At 35.5% G+C, this 18,222-nt stretch overlaps 1 protein-coding gene across 1 annotated transcript; it reads right to left on the bottom strand.

Annotated features, from left to right (window-relative positions):
- Positions 1-8,111: 8,111 nt before the first annotated feature.
- LOC120088369 (H/ACA ribonucleoprotein complex non-core subunit NAF1) lies at positions 8,112-11,246 on the bottom strand. The gene is made up of 4 exons (XM_039045599.1): positions 10,993-11,246; positions 9,905-10,722; positions 9,683-9,760; positions 8,112-9,505 (listed from the first exon to the last, which is right to left on the bottom strand). Exons 2-4 carry the CDS (start codon positions 10,538-10,540, stop codon positions 8,321-8,323), a joined length of 1,899 nt encoding a protein of 632 aa, XP_038901527.1. The 5' UTR covers positions 10,541-10,722; positions 10,993-11,246; the 3' UTR covers positions 8,112-8,320.
- Positions 11,247-18,222: the final 6,976 nt, after the last annotated feature.

The following is an 18,222-nucleotide window of genomic DNA, read 5'->3' as shown; positions in this document are numbered from 1 at the left end:
ATTTTTAATTAAAAAAATATATAACATAGATTTTTTAAAAATGCCAAAACCAAATTTAAAACCGAACCGAACCGTTTTTATCTAATATATTTATTTATTTATATACATATATATATTAAAAAAAGAGTAAAACCAAATTTAAAATCGAACCGCTTTCAATTTAAAAAACAAAACCGAATCGAACCGAACCGTTTTTAATTAAAAAAAAATATAACATGAATTTTTTAAAAATGCCAAAACCAAATTTGAAACCGAACAGAACTGCATATATGCGGTTCGGTTCGATTCGATTTGAACCAATAAATCGGTTCGGTTCGGGTTCACATTTAAAAAAAAATCGGTTCCATTCGGTTTGACCACCAAACCGAACCGAACCGAAACGAACCATTTCCACCCCTACAAATTACCATAAATATTTATTGGCCCACAATTGGGCAACATATTGTTTCAAACAGTTGCATGTTTTCTTGTTGTAAACTACTACTACTTTTCTTGTTACAAGGTATTCAATGAATTTTGCACAAAAAATACCACAATCTAGAAATTTTCCCATCTAGAGGATGATTTTCGATCGTCTCACTTCCCATGGACCATATTTGAAGTTTGAATGACCTTCATTATGACCAACGACTATCAACATGGACGGTATTGATCTGGCCACCCATTTGCAAATAGTCATTACGATGTCATCGGGGATGTAGTTTGGCATGGAGTCGAAGACCTTTATCTTGTAGTTGCGCAAGTTGATGTCAGCCATAAGCCAATGTTGTCTGATGTTAATTAGCCCAAAAAAGAATTCCACTTCATTCCATGCAGGCTTGTACTCATCAAATACCCAAGCACATAGTCGAGAAAGAACTGATTGTTCGCCCAGTGCTTCATATGTGCTCCTTGATTCGTCTAGAGTGCCATGTTTATATCCTCCATTACCAAACCATCTGCACGAATATTCTTTGATATACCTTCCAATTCCACGATGGCATCCTAAAACGAAATATATACGTTATATTGTATTCATAACTATGTTTCAAACTGTAATTAAAATTAGATAATCCGTAACATGAAGCTTGAATATGCCACTGTGAATCGATATTGACAGAGGTTAGGTAATGTATGCAACTTTTGATGCACGTGCATCACTAGAACGTCCATATCCTATTACAAACAATTAATGGTGTAGTTAATTATAAATGTAGATCAATCTACACGATCGTATTTTTTTTATCTATACGATTGTATAGTTTATGATTAAATCTACACGATCGTGTATATTACGTACACAATTGTATACTTAATAACAACACGATCGTATAGATCATTCTATAAAATCGTACATGATTAACAGCATGATTGTTTATGATTAAATGAGCGATAAACTATTAAATACTTACATCTCCAAGCACCCATGTGTTCTTTTCGAGTGTTTTGAAGAAATCCTTGGTCCAAAATGTATACACCACCGTTCGCTCTTCGTTTTTTATTTTTTGATTGGCTCTCCATGTCTGGTATGCCGACCATAAAACATCTGGGATGGGGAGCAGTGGTCATATGATCTAACCATCATAGTGGAAAAGTCAGGGACCAGGACCAATGGGTTCAGATTTATAATATTTATGGGTGGTTTCAATTTCTTTGCAGGTGGGTGATGCTCGTGTGGAGATGGTTGAGGTTGTCTAGGGACATCTAGAGTTGATTGCGGTTCTCGAGAGTCAACCTCCTTTTTTTTCCTTTTTCACCTTTTCAGGTGTAAATTTTTCTAACTTCTTCCTTTTACGGCGCTCAGGGCATTCAGCTTCTTCCTGCAATTAGATTCTAAGTTAGTGACTATGATGTTTTGAGTGTGTCAATATTTGATACTACAGTTGTACCTTGTTCTGAGTGACCTCTTCTTGTGTTGCCAATTGTTCAACATCAGCTTGTAACTCAATGGGAGAATTCAAGTCGAAGTGGGTCCGTACATTAAATGGTTGTTCAGGAAGTTGACCTTCATAGACGATCGGTCCAATTGATGGTTCGTGGATGATCTATCCAATTGATGGTTCGTTGAGGATATGTGCAATTGATGGTTTATCGACTTCATGTTCTATGGTTGTCATACGTTCAACAACTACGGATGGTTCATCAACGGTTCGACCCTCAAGGGTCAGTACAATTGATGGTTCATCAACTGTTATATTCTTCATTAATTGTTTGGCCCTCAACAACTACGTCCATATGCATTGGCTGCATCAACGTTTCGACCCTCAACATAGGCTGCTAGTTGTTAATAGGAATGGACTGATTGTGGAGGAGGGTTTGTCCAATATCTCTACGATCAGCTGTTTGGTCATCAATAGTTTGATCACCATCAACTATTTGGTGACCAACATCAGTATGATCATGATGACTAATTCCTTCATCGCTATCTCCATCATCATATTGGGGGGTTATTCTGTAGAAATAAATGAAACACAATCGTTCAGATAAAGATACACGATCATCTATCCAAATCTAAACGATCGTGTAGATAAATCTAAACAATCTTTTAGAGTTAATACACGATCTTTTAGATAAATATAAACGATCTTGAAGTAAATAGCACAACATACAATTATTACCTTCCCTAAATTCTGGATGCAGAGATTGTGAACTTCAGTTAGCTTCTCACCCAACCGACGAACCATGCTAGTTAAGTTTACCAATGTGTTGCAAATTTATGATAATTCCTCAAGTATAACTCTATAAGACTTATTTTTCTTATGTTTTCATGAGGATTTTGTGTGTTTCTCTGCATGTTCAACCTGCCTTTTATTATGTGTGTCAAGCTACTCCACATGAGATTGACGAATTTGGGGGGAGTTGGTCATCTGGTGCTCATCATGATTACCATGTCCCATAGTCACCTCATCGCGATCAAACTCCTCATCTTGATCACCATGTTCGACATCACCACCTTCGGATATACCCCATCCTCCATTCTTCTTTCTTCAAGCACTTGGGTCATATCGAGCCCTAGTAGTTTGTTGGGTTTTTTGTCCTAAAACTCGCAGTTTGTAAAATGATAAATATTTTCTATTATCAATATACTTGTTATTGATCTCATAAATTGTTTGAAAGTCTAAATCCGATAAACTAAGACCCGTGACTATTGTATGAGTACTTGAACATTATGTGGAGACATAAGAGTGGATCGGGTTCGAGTAAATAGTCAAAATGATTTATGATACATGAATGAGGTTGGGTACCTTATTCTGGTAACACCATTGGATACAACCTACTCTCTAGTTGTTACAAAGAGTTGTAAAGTGCTACATACGATGTGATCCTAATTCATACATGTTATGATATGAGGAGTGGGGGCGTCCTATGTAATGAGTTTGCATAAGATCATGACCAAGAAATAAGCTACTCTTATTTTATAATGTTGTTTACTGTTTAAGACTGACTATTTCACCTAGATGACCTAGGTAACTCGATCTTAAACCTGAGCTAACTATGAAAGCAGTTAGTATAAGTTTTTAGTATAACAGTAGTCTGTAAATAAAAGCAGTTAAAATTAGCATGACAGATTACTCAAATACATGATCACATAGTATAAGATAGACGATCGTATACTTAAAGCTATTCGATCATTTAGTATAAGCTAAACGATCTAGTAGTATAAGCTAAACAACCTAGTAATATACGGAAACACATTCTCACTTTTTTGGGTTGGAAGACATCTCTTTCCAACAGCTTCCATGATGGTGCTACCAAACATGTCCACTTCAAGATACGTGGGATGCACTTTTGCTAACTTTGGTAGCTATGAACTTACTAGATGAGGAAAGCAATTCGTTTGCCCATATCTACAAGATTAAATAGATAAAAGTGTTAGTATACAACATATCAGTTGATATTGAAATAAATTGGAATAGTATATACCAGAAATGCACGTGCGAATCCCTTCACACAGTAACATGTGACGTGTTTATGATTTGATTGTCTCCCTAATTCGTGTACCTTCTTTTTCCCATGAAAAATGTCCTTCAGAATTTCCAATGTTCGTTTATATATGACCAAGGACCAGTCATAATATCTGAAGACTTTAGTGTCATCGACGATTCCAAGTGTTTTCAAATCAAATTGGGTTTTCTTATCTTTCCTCATCGTCACCATTTCTATGTATAATGCCAATGCAACCTTCACAGCATCTTCGTCATTAAAAAATTTGAACTTTTCAAATGCAGCCTCCACATCCTTATAGGAAATTAGTTTGCTATCGTCCTTGGGTTCGAGGAAGAGATGTCATAGCCTCTCATAGCTAGTATCCATTTCCAATATTTCCTCTGTCGGCCACAACCCAATAATCAAATTAAAATCATCTTGTGTGAATGTTACCTTCTTCCACATGATGTAGAAGCTTATGACATCTGGATTCTGGTTGGTGACCTCCCTTAGAAGAAAATGATGTACAAGCTGGCCATTGAATACAAGGTCGGCGTCTAATAATGGACCAAAGCATGTTTTCCAAAACATGCCCATCTGTGTATTTGTAGTTTCTTCTTAATCAGTGCATTCGTCTTGTCAATGTGGGCCAAGAAAGTTATGGTAGCAGAAAAATATTTCTCAACTGGGACTGAGTGCGCCATCTACAATATAGAAAACATATATGATTAGGTATTAAAATATATGAGATCAACTATGAAATGCTAAACGATCATATAGAGTTTACTACACGATTCGTATAGATAAATCTATACAATCGTTTATCTTCTGCTATACAATCTATTATATAAATCTGCACAACCTAGTATATGAATCTATGCAATATAATATTAAAAGCTATACGCTCGATTATATAAAGTCATGCTATTGGTTATATAAAGCTATACAATTGATTATATAAAGCCATGCGATCAGTTATATTGAGTTATACAATTGATTATATAAAGCCATGCGATCTATTATATAGAGTTATACGATTGATTATATAAAACCATGCAATCGGTTATATAGAGCTATACGATTGATTATATTCAGTTATGCGATCTATATCCATGTACTAAACGAACTCTAAACCCCAATCAAACCCATGTACTAAACGATTTCAAACAATGATAGATGAGAGTACCGTACCTTTCAGGTTACTGGAACGATGTAGGAGTTCAAATGAAAGAGAAAATGAATAGATACGACTGACAAGCAGCGAACGACTTCGAAGATGAAGTGAGACATTAAGAAAAAACTGAGAGAAGTACTCGAATGCGAATAGGAATGCGAATAGCTGGCTTGTTAACGAAGATGGAATAGGCATTTGTTTGGTTTTAAAAAGTAAGATTATATATGGTATTTCACATGTGAAAAAGGTCAACTATATAAAAAATTTTAGAAAGAGGTCATCCATATAAAAGTTTTTGTTTTTTGAGTTATTTTACGAATTTTTTCAAAATATTTCACAAACTCAAGATTTATAAATCAGTACTTTATTCTCATTCAAAATATGAGTATCTTAAGTTTGAACTTCAAAAAACTACACTCTAAATACAATTTTCTTAAACTTAAGCTACCTAAATTTTTCAGCCTAATTCTAAACTTAACATTTTGAAACTTAAGATTTCAAAGCACCAAACGCTCTCTCGTTAAAGAGGAGACGTAGGGACTCGAGAGTACTAAACATTCTCCTCATGTAGAGATAATGATAACGACTATAAAACAATCTGTCCGAGACGCCATCTACGAAGGCATCAGAAGTTCTTTATAAATTTGGCCCTAAATAATTTTTTTTTTTCCAAATCCACCCCTATGGACAAAACAACAATAATAATAATAATAACCTACCACGTACCTGACGTTGCAACTAATCATTTCCTTTTTAAATTCAGAGAAAAAAATAATCATAGAATAGTTTAATGAAGACAACCTTAAGAAATTTTATTCGTTCGTACTTTTTTCTTTTTTAATTTTTCCCCAAATGATAAGTATCCAATAATTTATTACAACTATTGCAGGGATGGGTCTCCGATGTTAATCTTTTATTATTTTTATTTTTATTTTTCATTTGCACAAAGTTAAATAATTTAGGCTTTAATGGGGTAATCATTTTGTTTTTTATTTTTAGTTTTAAAAAATAAGTCTATTTACTCTTAATTTTTTTACCTTGATTTGCATCTTTTTTAATGGAAAGATTTTTAAAAATAGAAAAATAAGAAAAATTATTTACACAAAATAACAAAATTTTAATTTTTTTTTTATAAAGGTTGATAGAAGGTGGTAGAAGTCTATTCATGTCTATCAATGATAGAAATTGATAAAAGTATATTAATATCTATTGGTGTTCTTTTTGCTAATTCTGTAAATACTTTTACATTTTTTCTATCTAAATTTTCCTTTTTAATTTCAAGAGTTGAATTCTTAGCCAAATTTGAAAAAAAAAAAGTTTTTTAAAACTATTTTTTTAGATTTCAAAATTTCACTTGGTTTTTTATAATATTGGTAAAAATAGATAACAAATCTAAAAATCTAGAGGCAGAATGAGTGTTCATGAGCTTAATTTTAAAAATAAAAAAACTCAAAAAACAAAATGGTTAACAAATATAAGCTTAGGAACTAAATAAAAAAGAGCATTTCGACCATGGATCTTTTGAGTTACCTCTGAGCTCTCTGAGCTCTCTCTCTAGGCTCCTCATGGTCTTCTTAGCTACCTCTAGGCTCTCTAAAAAGTTCTCTATATTACCTTTAATCTCTTTATGGGTCTTCTGAGCTTTTTCTAGGCTCCCATGAGTCGTGGTCAATCCACTTAGACTACCTCTTAAAGTCATGGGTGACTAGTGGTCGAATGCAGGTCTTGTCGAGCTTGGTTTACCAACTTAGGCCTTTATCTCTATCCATAGGCTTTATATCTCTCAAAACTCTCAAGCTCGAACTATTAAGTCTATCCATAATAGTTAGGAGAATTGTGTGTTGGAAGCGTGTGATGGATATTCACAAATAAATAATCAACAAAAGATTCTTTGAGAGGAAACAATTAAATCACTTTGATTTGAGAAATCTCCCCTAACTTGTTCACACTTTTAAACTCAGAATTCACTTAGTTACATTAAACAATATAAAAACAATCTTATTTATAAAATTCTCATTGATTCATAACTCTCATACATGAAACCCATATTAACCCTATACTTTAATTCATAACTCTCATACATGAAACCCTTGTCAGTATCTTCATGTTCTTACTTGATTGGTAGTTTCTATGGCAAAAATTTACTTCTTTTCTGACTCTTGTCTTATTAATTAACCTTATTTATTTTTGTAAATCTCTTGTTTTGAATTGCTTTTTTAATCAATATAGTTTTAAGGTCTTGATCCTTCTTTGTTCCCTTGTCCTTAACCAATGCAACATTTCATTCAGGTCAGTAATTCAGAAAGGCTTTGTATACACTAGAAGCAGTATTATTATTGTTTGTCATTAGTCTTTTGGAACAAGCTTAGATAATCAAACGTAAACTCAACTATGGTGGCAACTAAAGTTTTCCTACTACTTTACATCTAAAACGGTTTATCAGATTGATAAAACGTAACATAACATGATCATTTGATTAGATATTTCAAATTGTGACTTTATTGCGACTCATATAAACGATTCAAGAATCTAAATTAGTTACAAATGACACCAGCAAACCTGATATCATAATAATATCCCTCTATTAAGAGTTTCTTTCTGTAGCAGTTCCTCCATTTAAGAGTATAAACAAATGTCACAAAAAAATGGCTTTTAAATGCTTAAGTTCTTTCTTCTTCCATATTTATATCCAAATCAGCAAAATAGTTGGTTGATTTACATCCATATCAACAATCTAAAAAATTCGTAGAATGTCGAACAAGTTGAAACCAATATTCTTTTTTAAACAAAACCTTATTTTTTTTTCCCTAAGGTTTTTTTTCCCTTTTCGTAGCTATTTGTATAAAATACTATGAAAAGGGTTATTTCTCGTAGTGATTAACATTGTGAAAAGTGTAATTTCAATGAGAATATGATCTTTTGTGGTTTTAGTTCAAGCTTTGACGTTGTAGATACATCTCCACCTGTTTCTTCGAGTTTTTCCATTTTGAAATTTTCATTACAATCATTCGCGCAACTACGTAATTTTCACTTTTCAGCAAGAGCCTTTCTTTAATTTTTTGCAGTATCAATGAAAAAGCGTCATATTTGATTCAGTAACATACAGATATTGAGCCACCAAGCAATTAAAAAGAAACTAACTCCTCAAATGGTTGCAAGTACATGACAGATTTTTTTCAAAATGTAGTAATTGCAAACAACCTATATCCCTAAGCATGAAGCTGAAACAAGTAAAGAGACTCATCTACTTTGTCGCCCACCTCTTCTACCTCTAAAATGAGATCTACCACGACCATAGAATTTCCTTCCCTGGTTTGAAAATGAATTTTGGTTAAACTGTTGTGGTGCGATGTTTCCTGGAAATGTAACTGGTGGGTTCATGTTTGAGAGATTGAATTGTTGTGTTGCAGGCTGCAAGTTGTTTTGATTCTGTCCAAACTGTAGTCCACCGGATTGGATTCCTTGTGGCCCTACGCTTGTCAAGGGATTAGGTAGGGCGGTTGATGGACCTACGAATCCCGGAGGATACGCTGCTCCAGCAAATGTATTTGCCATGGCCATTTGAGGCACTTGCTGCACAGGATTCTGTAATTGCCACGGCATGCCATTCATTGGAAGAAGACTGTTGGGAAAGAACGGATTCTGCTGCTGCTGAAACTGAAATGGCATTTCTGCTGGCCTAATTCCATTCATTGCTGGCGTAAAGTAGGGGTTGTACGATGGTTGAAAAGATGGCATAATGCCAGTTCCATTGATAAAACATGGACGTGCTGCTGAAGGGTTTGGACAACCACCGTGATATACAACTGGGGCCAAAGAAGGGCCAGTTTGCTGGTTCTGATTGGGGGATGGCTGAACCATATCCATCTTTCCTTGCTGTGGTGTTGGCTGATCGAATTTCCAGCCTTCAGATATTGTAGCTTGCTCGGGTGTGCGCTGGCCATCAGGTACATTTGCAGTCTCAAATGTACACTGACCAAATTTTCTGGCTTTAGCATTGTTTTTCTTCTTCCGAACATTATTTCTGTTCCCATTAATCTGTTGGTTGTCATTCATAGCCCTCTTAGCCAACTTTTGCATTTTCTTGAACTCAAGCTCTTTCTCATCATCTGAGAACTCACCATCATCTGACACCTCTTCATCATTCACTCCAGATGCATCATACCCCTTCTTGTACAGGTCTTTGTTATTTAGCACATAATCGGCAAACTCAAGAACGGAGGAGACGTGAGTGCCACCACTAATTCCAAGAGGAACTTCACTTTCAGAATTGTACCTAATAGAATAATAAGGATTTTTAACCGGCCCAAAGATCTCATCTACCAACCCCAATGGGGATCTAGCTTCAGTTATCCAGAGGATAGAGCCTTCGTTAAGAGGATTGTGCTTCTCACCACCCTCTACAATGACTTGATTGCCTATTATCTGAAAATTAGTACAGAACATCAAATTAATAGCAACTTGAGTAAATTGCATAACATCAATACTCGAAAGGGCTGGCCTCTTAAAGATCATTTAGTTGAATAAACAATGAAAACCATGTAACGGGGAAACAAAGAAATAATTGGAGTACTTAATTCTTTTAAAAATCGAGATACTTACTGACAAAACAACTCCAACAGGAAGCATTTGGTGGTGCGGCTGTAGTGTCGCATGCACTTGAGGAACTGGAGGAAGAACCTGCGACCAAGTCAAGAAGTAATTCACCAACACTGAATATTAATCAACTGCAACATCAACCATGGGCATCCAACACAGTCTCCATATTTAATCATATACAAAATGCAAAAGTAGCAAGCATCGGGATGAAAAAAGAAAACGAACCTTAAGCTCATTTTTAGACCTAATTGGCCCTCCTTCAACCCCAGCCTCTTCATCTTCTCCGTCGAGGTTTTCACCATCATCATCAACATCTTCAGCATCATCATCCCACGCAACCATGTCATCTGCAGAAGCTTCTTCATCTTCATCGGCAATGTCTCTTATCTCACCTTCTTCGAGTTCACCGATTTCTCTCTGTCCCTCTGCTTTTACCATGTACTCCTCTTCTTCATCATCGCAATTGCTGTCACCGCTACTAGAAGATGATGAATTTTCTTCCTCCTCGTCTATTTCATTATCGCTGCTTCTCCCAGAGCTACTACTACTAGATGTTGAAGTTGAACTTGTGCTCTCGGACTCCACATCACTTTCACCTTCATCCTCCTGAGACTCCAACTTAACGTTTGCAATGCACCCGCCATCAAGAACCAAGCTAACCTTTGACATCCCTTCTTCAATGATGGAATTCAAATTTGCAGACTTACTACCACAAGCCTCACCACTCGCCTGCACTTCTGGTTTAAAGTCTTCAGACCTGACAACATTAGATTGAACTCCATCGATAATGGGAACAGGCTTTTCCACGGATTGATTCAAATGGGCATCTGCTTCAGGAAGAAGCGTTTGTGCATCAACCATATTAGGGGATGTTAATTCGTCAATCCAGTCTTTTAAAGAATCGAAATCGAGGAAGGAATCCGCGAATGAGTAATCAACGGCTTTGGAGTCAAAAGAGTCAAGTGGCTCCGAGTTCTTGAGCTTAGAAGAAGCGTGAAGAAGGCCGTCAGGGGCAGACGCAGTGTTGGAGTTGGGAGCAAACTCTACCATTGGAGAGCTCCAAAATTGAGACTTGATTGAGAGGGAACAAGGGTAAACATCTATATCTATATCTATGTATACTATATATAAATGCAGCTAAAACGGAGAATCTCAACTTTGTTAAAATATGTCTATTTTACGCAAAATATTATCTCAAAATACAAAGCATGATTTCCAGTAAATTCAAAGTATGATAAGTTATTATATTGGGTAATTTATGTTCTTCAAGTGAGAAAGGAAGACGGAGATGGAGACGGAGATTGGGAGAATACCAGTGACGGACAACAACAGAGCAACAACAAGGAAGGTTACAGCCGCACGAGCGAAAGAAAGAAGACGGCGGCAGCGGCACGAGTGGAAGAAAGACGACAAGGGCGGGAGCTCTGAGCGGGAGAGAGCCGGCGGCGCCACTGAGCTGCAGAAACAGAGGAGGTGATGGCGAGAAGAGGAAGAAGAAAGAGGCGTGGACCACGTAAGACTGTGAGAGTGAAGAGGGAAATAGTTGTTTTTAGGGTTTCCTCCTCTTTTTTATTTTTATTTTATTTTATAAAGTGTGCTGATTTTTTCCTTTTTCTTCTTTTATATGCGAAAAACCGTGCTAATTTATTAGGTCATGTAGATGCTAGATAGTTTAAGAATTTTTTTTTCCTAATTGTATCAATCTAAACCATAAACTAATAATTACATCAATTTAAAGTAAATTTTAAAATTTTATTGTATTAATTTAAACTCTAAATTTTCATAATATATAAATTTAGACCATAAATATATAAATTTAGATCATGAACTTTCATAAGTGTATCAATTTATATCGTTTTTTAGATTTAATTTGAAAAATATCATGCAAAATATTTAATTTTTTCAATTGAACTTATAAATTATTATAAGTGAATTGATTTAGAACCTTATTATGATTATACTTAAAAATCGTTAATGCATAAATTTTTATACATGTCTAGACAAATGTAATTTGAATGGACAATTTCTAAGTAAATCTTCTTTGTGAGTTCTCTTATGTAAGTTTAGAGGTTTAATTGATAAAGTTACAAGTTTGTCACGATATTTTTCCAAATAAAACATAATTGAGGGTTTAAATTAATACACTTGTGAAGTTCAAGGTTTTAATTGATAAACTTATGAAAATTAAAGGTTTAAAATGATACAACTATTACTTTGGGGTATAAATGGATAGAACCTCCAAAGTTGATAATACAGAGGCTCCGTTTGGTGGTATCCCTTTGGGAGAAGGAGATCCATTCGTGATTTGTTTGATAGATTCTTGAAGAATAATCTTCAAAGGTAAGAGTTTCTAAAACCCTAAGTTTTCATTTATTAAAACATGCTATAATTTATGTAAATGCATATTTTTATTCTTGATTTACTGTAAAACTTACCTTCAATGAAAAATGGATTTAGGACGATTTTGTTGATTTTGGAATTAAATGAAGTTGGAGAATTGGTTAATATTTAAATATGATTTAAATATTAAATCCATGAATGGATTCATGGTGGCGGAATTAGTGTTTAATTAATTTAATATTTGATATTAAATTAATTAAAATTAATTAAATTGTTTCATTAACTATTATTAATTTTATATTAATTTTTGTAAAATTAATAAAATTTCAGTTTTAATTTTAAGATTAAAAATAGAAATAGAAATTTAATTTTGTAAATAGTTTCAAAATTAAATGGAAAATGACGAAAATGAGAAAATCTCAAATAGGGATTTTTCCACTTCTTCAACCTAGTAGCTCATTCATGGTTCTACTAATTTGACAGTTGAAATTGTCAAGCTTGAGTTGGAATTCATGCATAAAGTTTATTGCTTGAAAGTCATGCGATATAAACTTCAGTTTTGAGTGGAAATCGAGCATGCAAGTAGTTAAATTTTGCTTAAAAAAAGTGTTTGAAGAAGTGTTCTTCACACTGTTGAAAAACCAGTTCTTCACCTCCAATTTTCCTAATTCAAGCTTGTTTTGAGTTTCACAACTCAATCTAAGGCTCCAAAAGAATAGTAGGGAAGACCTTGTAGTGGTTCACAACCAAAAGAAAAGAAGATTGCAGCTGGAGATCGTGATTCAAGAGGTACTTTAAAGGTTAGTGTTGAAACTCTCTTTTTAGTTTATGAGCATGCTAAATTTGAAGCAAAAATTAATGAATTAGAATGCTTAACGATCATGTTTTTCTTCTGCTACTTGTTTCTATAGTCCAATAATTGGTATCAGAGCATCATTTAAGCATTCAATTCGGTTTAATTTTGGTTTTGTGGGTGTTTTTCATAAGTTGTATGAAAATGATGAACTGATATGGTTTTTCTGAGTTTTGGCATACTTGATGGTATTTTTGAAGGATCTCTTATTGAAGAGTTCTATGAGCACGTTCGGATCGCTCTGATCTCACCGTGACCGAAAAACACAATATACATTCAAACGCACAGTTATACAAACATACAGTGATTATTGTCATGCTTTGAATAAGAAATAAACGAGGGAAAGAGTTGCCATACCAGTTGACAGTCTTCAAACTTCGGAACTCTACGCAGTGGAAACCTCTACCCGATTAACCAATGCCCAGCAGAAGCATCAACTATAGCAGCACGAACAACCGCACGAACATAAACGCCATGGGGACGACACCACCAGAAAAAAGCGCCAGGTATTCTCGGAGTGAGAACCCAAAGCGTGGTCTTTGGTGAATTTGGTAGAGGAAAGAGGACAAACAAATCGTGTAGGCGATAAGCAAGTGAGAAGGAAAAGATGCTATCATATAGCAAGGTGCTTATCGTTAAGGAAAAGCTACACGATCGTGTAGGTTTTACTGAACAATCGTTTAGGAAACGGTATACGATTGTTTAGCAAACTCAACACACAATACGATCGTTTAAGGAAGCTATCCGATCATGTAGGAACTAGTGTGTGATCGTTTAGTCGTGAGGTAGACGATCGTTTAGACGTAGAGCAACTATCATATAGGCTCTCGATTTGTAAGCGATCGATTACGATTTCACCAATGCACGCTTCTATCAGTTTTCGGATGACTGACGAACGATTCAAAAAATGAAACAAATTTCATTTTATTCATCAGTTACAATAACCGACGCAGTTCTCACTAACGCATGTCCGAACGTAAAAAATTGGCTTAATTATCATAGAAATAACCAATTAATTAATAATAAATATAATCATATTATATTTTTATCCTATAGTTTGATATCACATATCTACTATAGTATTTTCTCCTCTACATGATATAAATCATATTTATATCTAATTTCCTCCAAAATAATGTATCTCATACATTTAGCCAATTATATCATATATAATTAACCAGTCCAATTATATCATATACAATCGAATTCCCTCTTGTAAATTTGAATATTCAAAATTAACCCAAACACTGATTCTCGACTTTATCCAAGCTACCTAGAGGACCTAATGGACCTGTGGCTCGAAGTTCTAATGGTCCGTGAATAGTTTACTAAACTTTTTAGCCATGAGATCCACCAGCTATTAACTGCCAGACATTCCACAATTGAACTCTTCTTACCACAAATATATTTTTGTATCCATCGGATATAACAAATCATGAGTACGATGACCCTTCACAGATGCTCGAAAGTACAGCTGGGCCAATTACCATTTTGCCCCTATAGTTACATTCCACTTCTTAAGTACCACTGATTTCTTTAATGAACAATACAACATAGTCCAACTATATAACACCTCTCGGGCCAAGAGAAGGTGTGTGGTTCCACATCGTTTAAACCCCAGAATCAGCCTTAGAATCAGCCCTGCCTCGGGGAAGGAGTGAATTCCATCTTGTGTAGCTGAGTTCTCAGCTCCCAAATCAAACGAATCCCCAAAATGGTAGATTTGAATCGACAACCTAGCCACTCTCACCCTTACAAATCAAAAGACCGCCCTCAATGGCAGGAGTTCCCAACTCACTCAGGATTGAGGTCATGTTACCTATGGTCATCCTAGTGAAGTGAAGTCTTTATCATGAACGGTGTTATATAACGAGACGTTAACATTTCGTGGTCAGGTCTTATACAAACTCTTTGTATAGGATGCCTCCACTCGCATGTCCCCAACACGAATGATCAGAATCAGACCATCTATGACAAGTTACAACACTTGTGACCATTCCACAAAGTGGGTTGCATCCATAGCGTTACCATGATAAGGTTTCCCTCCTATATCCATATACTATAGACCATTTTGGTTATCACTCAAGACATGATCTACTTGTATATCACCACATACATGCTTGAGTCACATACAGATAACCAGAAATTTTATGTTTATTGGTTTGTGGTAAAGCAAATAAAACAAGAAACTGAGCAAAATACCAGATGTGAAGTAAATACCATATATTATACAACACAAGCGTTCATACAAACTGTTTACAAGCTACGGACACGAGACTTTAGGGCATCAACTCCAACAATGTCCCACTTGTCCTAAAGTGAATTGGAGTGTACATATGTAACATCCCGCACATTTTTTAGTAATAATGTAATTTCAGTAACTTTATTATTTGGAATTTCAGTAATTGTTATTAGTTGGAGGCCATTTTTGGAATTTTGGACTTTAAGTGTAATTGCGGGAATTTAATTATTGATGTTGGAAATTGATGGCAGAAATTAATTCCATTTTGGAAAGAGAGAGATTTTAAAGAAATAATGTGGATTAAGAAAAGAATAAAATAAAATAAAATCTACTATTTATTTTATTTTATTCAATTTTTTTCTTTTCTTTTTCTTTTTCTTTCCCTTTCCCTTCCCATCTCCTTTTACGTGCAGTAGCCCTAAGTCCTCTTCCCCGATTCGAGCCATCGCCCAACCACCACTCTTCGTCGCTCGTCCTCCGCGAGCCAACCGCCTCGTCTCTTCAGCCGACCCAGCCCACTCTCGTCACGTCGCCGCAGAAGTTCAGCCCCTCGCCATTTTGCCCAACCGAAACCCACTCAATCGTCCTTTCCCTTCAGCAGCGCGCCACCCTTGCCAAAACCAGATCTGCGCTTCAGTCGTCGTTTCTAACTTTAGCTTTCGGCCGCCTCTCCACGCTCGCCTAGCAACCGATCGAAATGTAGCTGCTGCTACAACTGTCGACTCCAGCCTTGTCACTGTTTCACCACTGTTGTAGCCAAGGTACCGCCTGCATCTGCACTGTTTCATCCGTCCAGTTGTGCCGTGTTTTTTTTTCTTTTGATCACGACCGTCGCTGCCGCTGTCATTTGGGTCTCGTTGGATTCTTGAATAATTTGGGTAAGAGTTGAGTTTTGGCTTTTTCTTTGAGGGGTTTGATTATCTCATTTGGTTTCGGGTTAAAATTGTTAATCTCTTTATGTTTGGACTATAGATTCAAGGATTGGAGATTTTGAGACATTGCTTTGGAGTTTGAGACTATTTCCGATAGAAATTGTTCAAATTTGGTAAGTTTTTGGGTAAGTAGTTCGGTTGGTTGTCTTTTGGGTTAAGAGTACTTGTGAAAAATTAAGTTATTAATTTTGGATTCAAATTATGTTCAAGTTGGATTTGTGACTAGAGTTGTTGGGTTGTATTGATTTTGTAGCATGGGGTGCGTTCGGACCAACACACTTTGGTCCTAATTCAAGATTCATCTAAGCTAAGAGGAAGATTATTTTGCTCGTCGCTTAGACATAATTTTGGGTAAGTAATCTTACCATTGGAACTGCCCACGGGCCAGGCTTTAGTTGTATACTAGCATGATGGGTGTATGTTATGGTAAATGTTAGCATGTTGATTGATAGTATAACCTGAATCAAAGTATGTTCTGGCACGAGTTCTGATTTGTTTACATATACACCTAGGCACTTGATTGTTAGTATGAGGTGGTATGTGTTTCCATATGTTGGTATTTGATTTGCTGATGTTGAGGCATACTTGTATGTTGTGGAACTATGATGTTAAGGTATACATGAATGTTGTAGAATATGTTGTTGAGGATTATGTGTATGTGGTAGAGCCATGGTATCGAGGATTACATGTAGGTCATAGATTCGTACGGTGTTGATTTTTAAATGTTGAGACTGCGTGAATGTCCTCACTGATTAGTTAGATGCTCACCAGTTTGTGTTTCCTTCGGGATTCACCAGTTTGTGTTTCCTTTGGGATTCACCAGTTTTGTGTTTCCTTTGGGATTCACCAGTTTGTGTTTCCTTCGGGATTCACCAATTTTGTGTTTCCTTCGGGATTCACCAGTTTTGTGTTTCCTTTAGGATTCACCAGTTTGTGTTTCCTTTGGGATTCACCAGTTTGTGTCTCCTTCGGGATTCACCAGTTTGTGTTTCCTATAGGATTTACCAGAGGTAGTGGGCATACTTAACTATAGTAGGATAAGACTCAGTCTCTTACCTGTTTCATGTGTGTATATGTGCCATAGGTGGGTATCTAGAGGACATAGATGCCTAGCCTGACCCCAGTGGTGGGGTTACTTACTGAGTATTTCATGCTCATTCTTTCTTAGGTTGATGTTTCAGGTAAGGGTAGAGATGCATCAGCGATGGCGCAGTGGAATTCGTGATCGTGCCACTAGGACTAGTTTTTACGCTTCTGTATCATGAAATTTAGAGTCCTTGTTTTTCCCTTAATGTTTAGTTTTACTGTTTGAAACTTATTATGAAGGATTGTTTTTTTATATACTTTTAATAGTCTTTACGAATCATGGGTACCCTATTATTGTTTTAACAATTGCATTTAATAAATGGCTTTTGTACTTCTCTTGTCTATTTAGCATTTATTTCAACATAATTAAGCGTCGTTTCAAATCCTATGCATGCATTTATTTTAATAACGGCCTAACCTAAGTCCTAGGGGGTCGGGTCGTTACAGTTGGTATCAGAGCCCATGTTTTGGGTTCTGTAAACTGACTAACTATGTAAGTCTAGATTGTCCCTGTGGCCCATGAATGGATTCCTCGTCATCGCCAGGTACGTCTTATCAATTACAAGTTTTATGATAGTTGTGCATTAAAATATTTGTTTAGCTTAAATGCATAGTTATGTTCTAATGCTAGGTCAGTGACTCGTTAGAAGTTATTATAAGAGGATTATCAGGTACGACACTACAAAAGGAGAAAAGTAAAATAGAGTAAATTATGAGGTAACTTGGTACTAGTTAATCTCATGGAAATTATGTTAGGAACGAATAAATATATGCCTCGGTTCAGAGATGCTAAAGATTGATGAAACTATGTAGAGTTATGACAATTTAGGAATGAAGGTATTTAAATGTTTAAGCCAATGAATAAAATTGTCGAGACGAGAATTGATCAAGGACTAATGTTATGTTTTTGTGTTGGATAGTGCAATCGGTGGTAGCATAAATCCACAAGCCAGTACTCAAGTATAAGGTTAAAAGTTGTTTTATGAATAAGGAGGAAAAGAAAAAGATTCTATAAATTTATTGAAGGTTTTGAGGTATTAAGAACCCAACATTTCGAGAAGAATTTTAGAAAGGATTCATAAGTCATAAT

This window comes from Benincasa hispida, chromosome 10, assembly GCF_009727055.1.
Source record: "Benincasa hispida cultivar B227 chromosome 10, ASM972705v1, whole genome shotgun sequence".
Lineage (NCBI taxonomy): Eukaryota > Viridiplantae > Streptophyta > Magnoliopsida > Cucurbitales > Cucurbitaceae > Benincasa > Benincasa hispida.
Note: the sequence above shows the minus strand (reverse complement) of the source record. Positions and strands in the feature narration are given on the sequence as shown.

Excerpts from the sequence above, each read along its gene's own strand:
- LOC120088369 (XM_039045599.1), bottom strand. The coding sequence starts at position 10,540 with ATGGTTGATGCACAAACGCTTCTTCCTGAAGCAGATGCCCATTTGAAT. Across the intron at positions 9,761-9,904 it reads GGTCTAAAAATGAGCTTAAG|GTTCTTCCTCCAGTTCCTCA; the intron begins GTTCGTTTTCTT and ends ACTTGGTCGCAG. Across the intron at positions 9,506-9,682 it reads CTGTTGGAGTTGTTTTGTCA|ATAATAGGCAATCAAGTCAT; the intron begins GTAAGTATCTCG and ends ACTAATTTTCAG.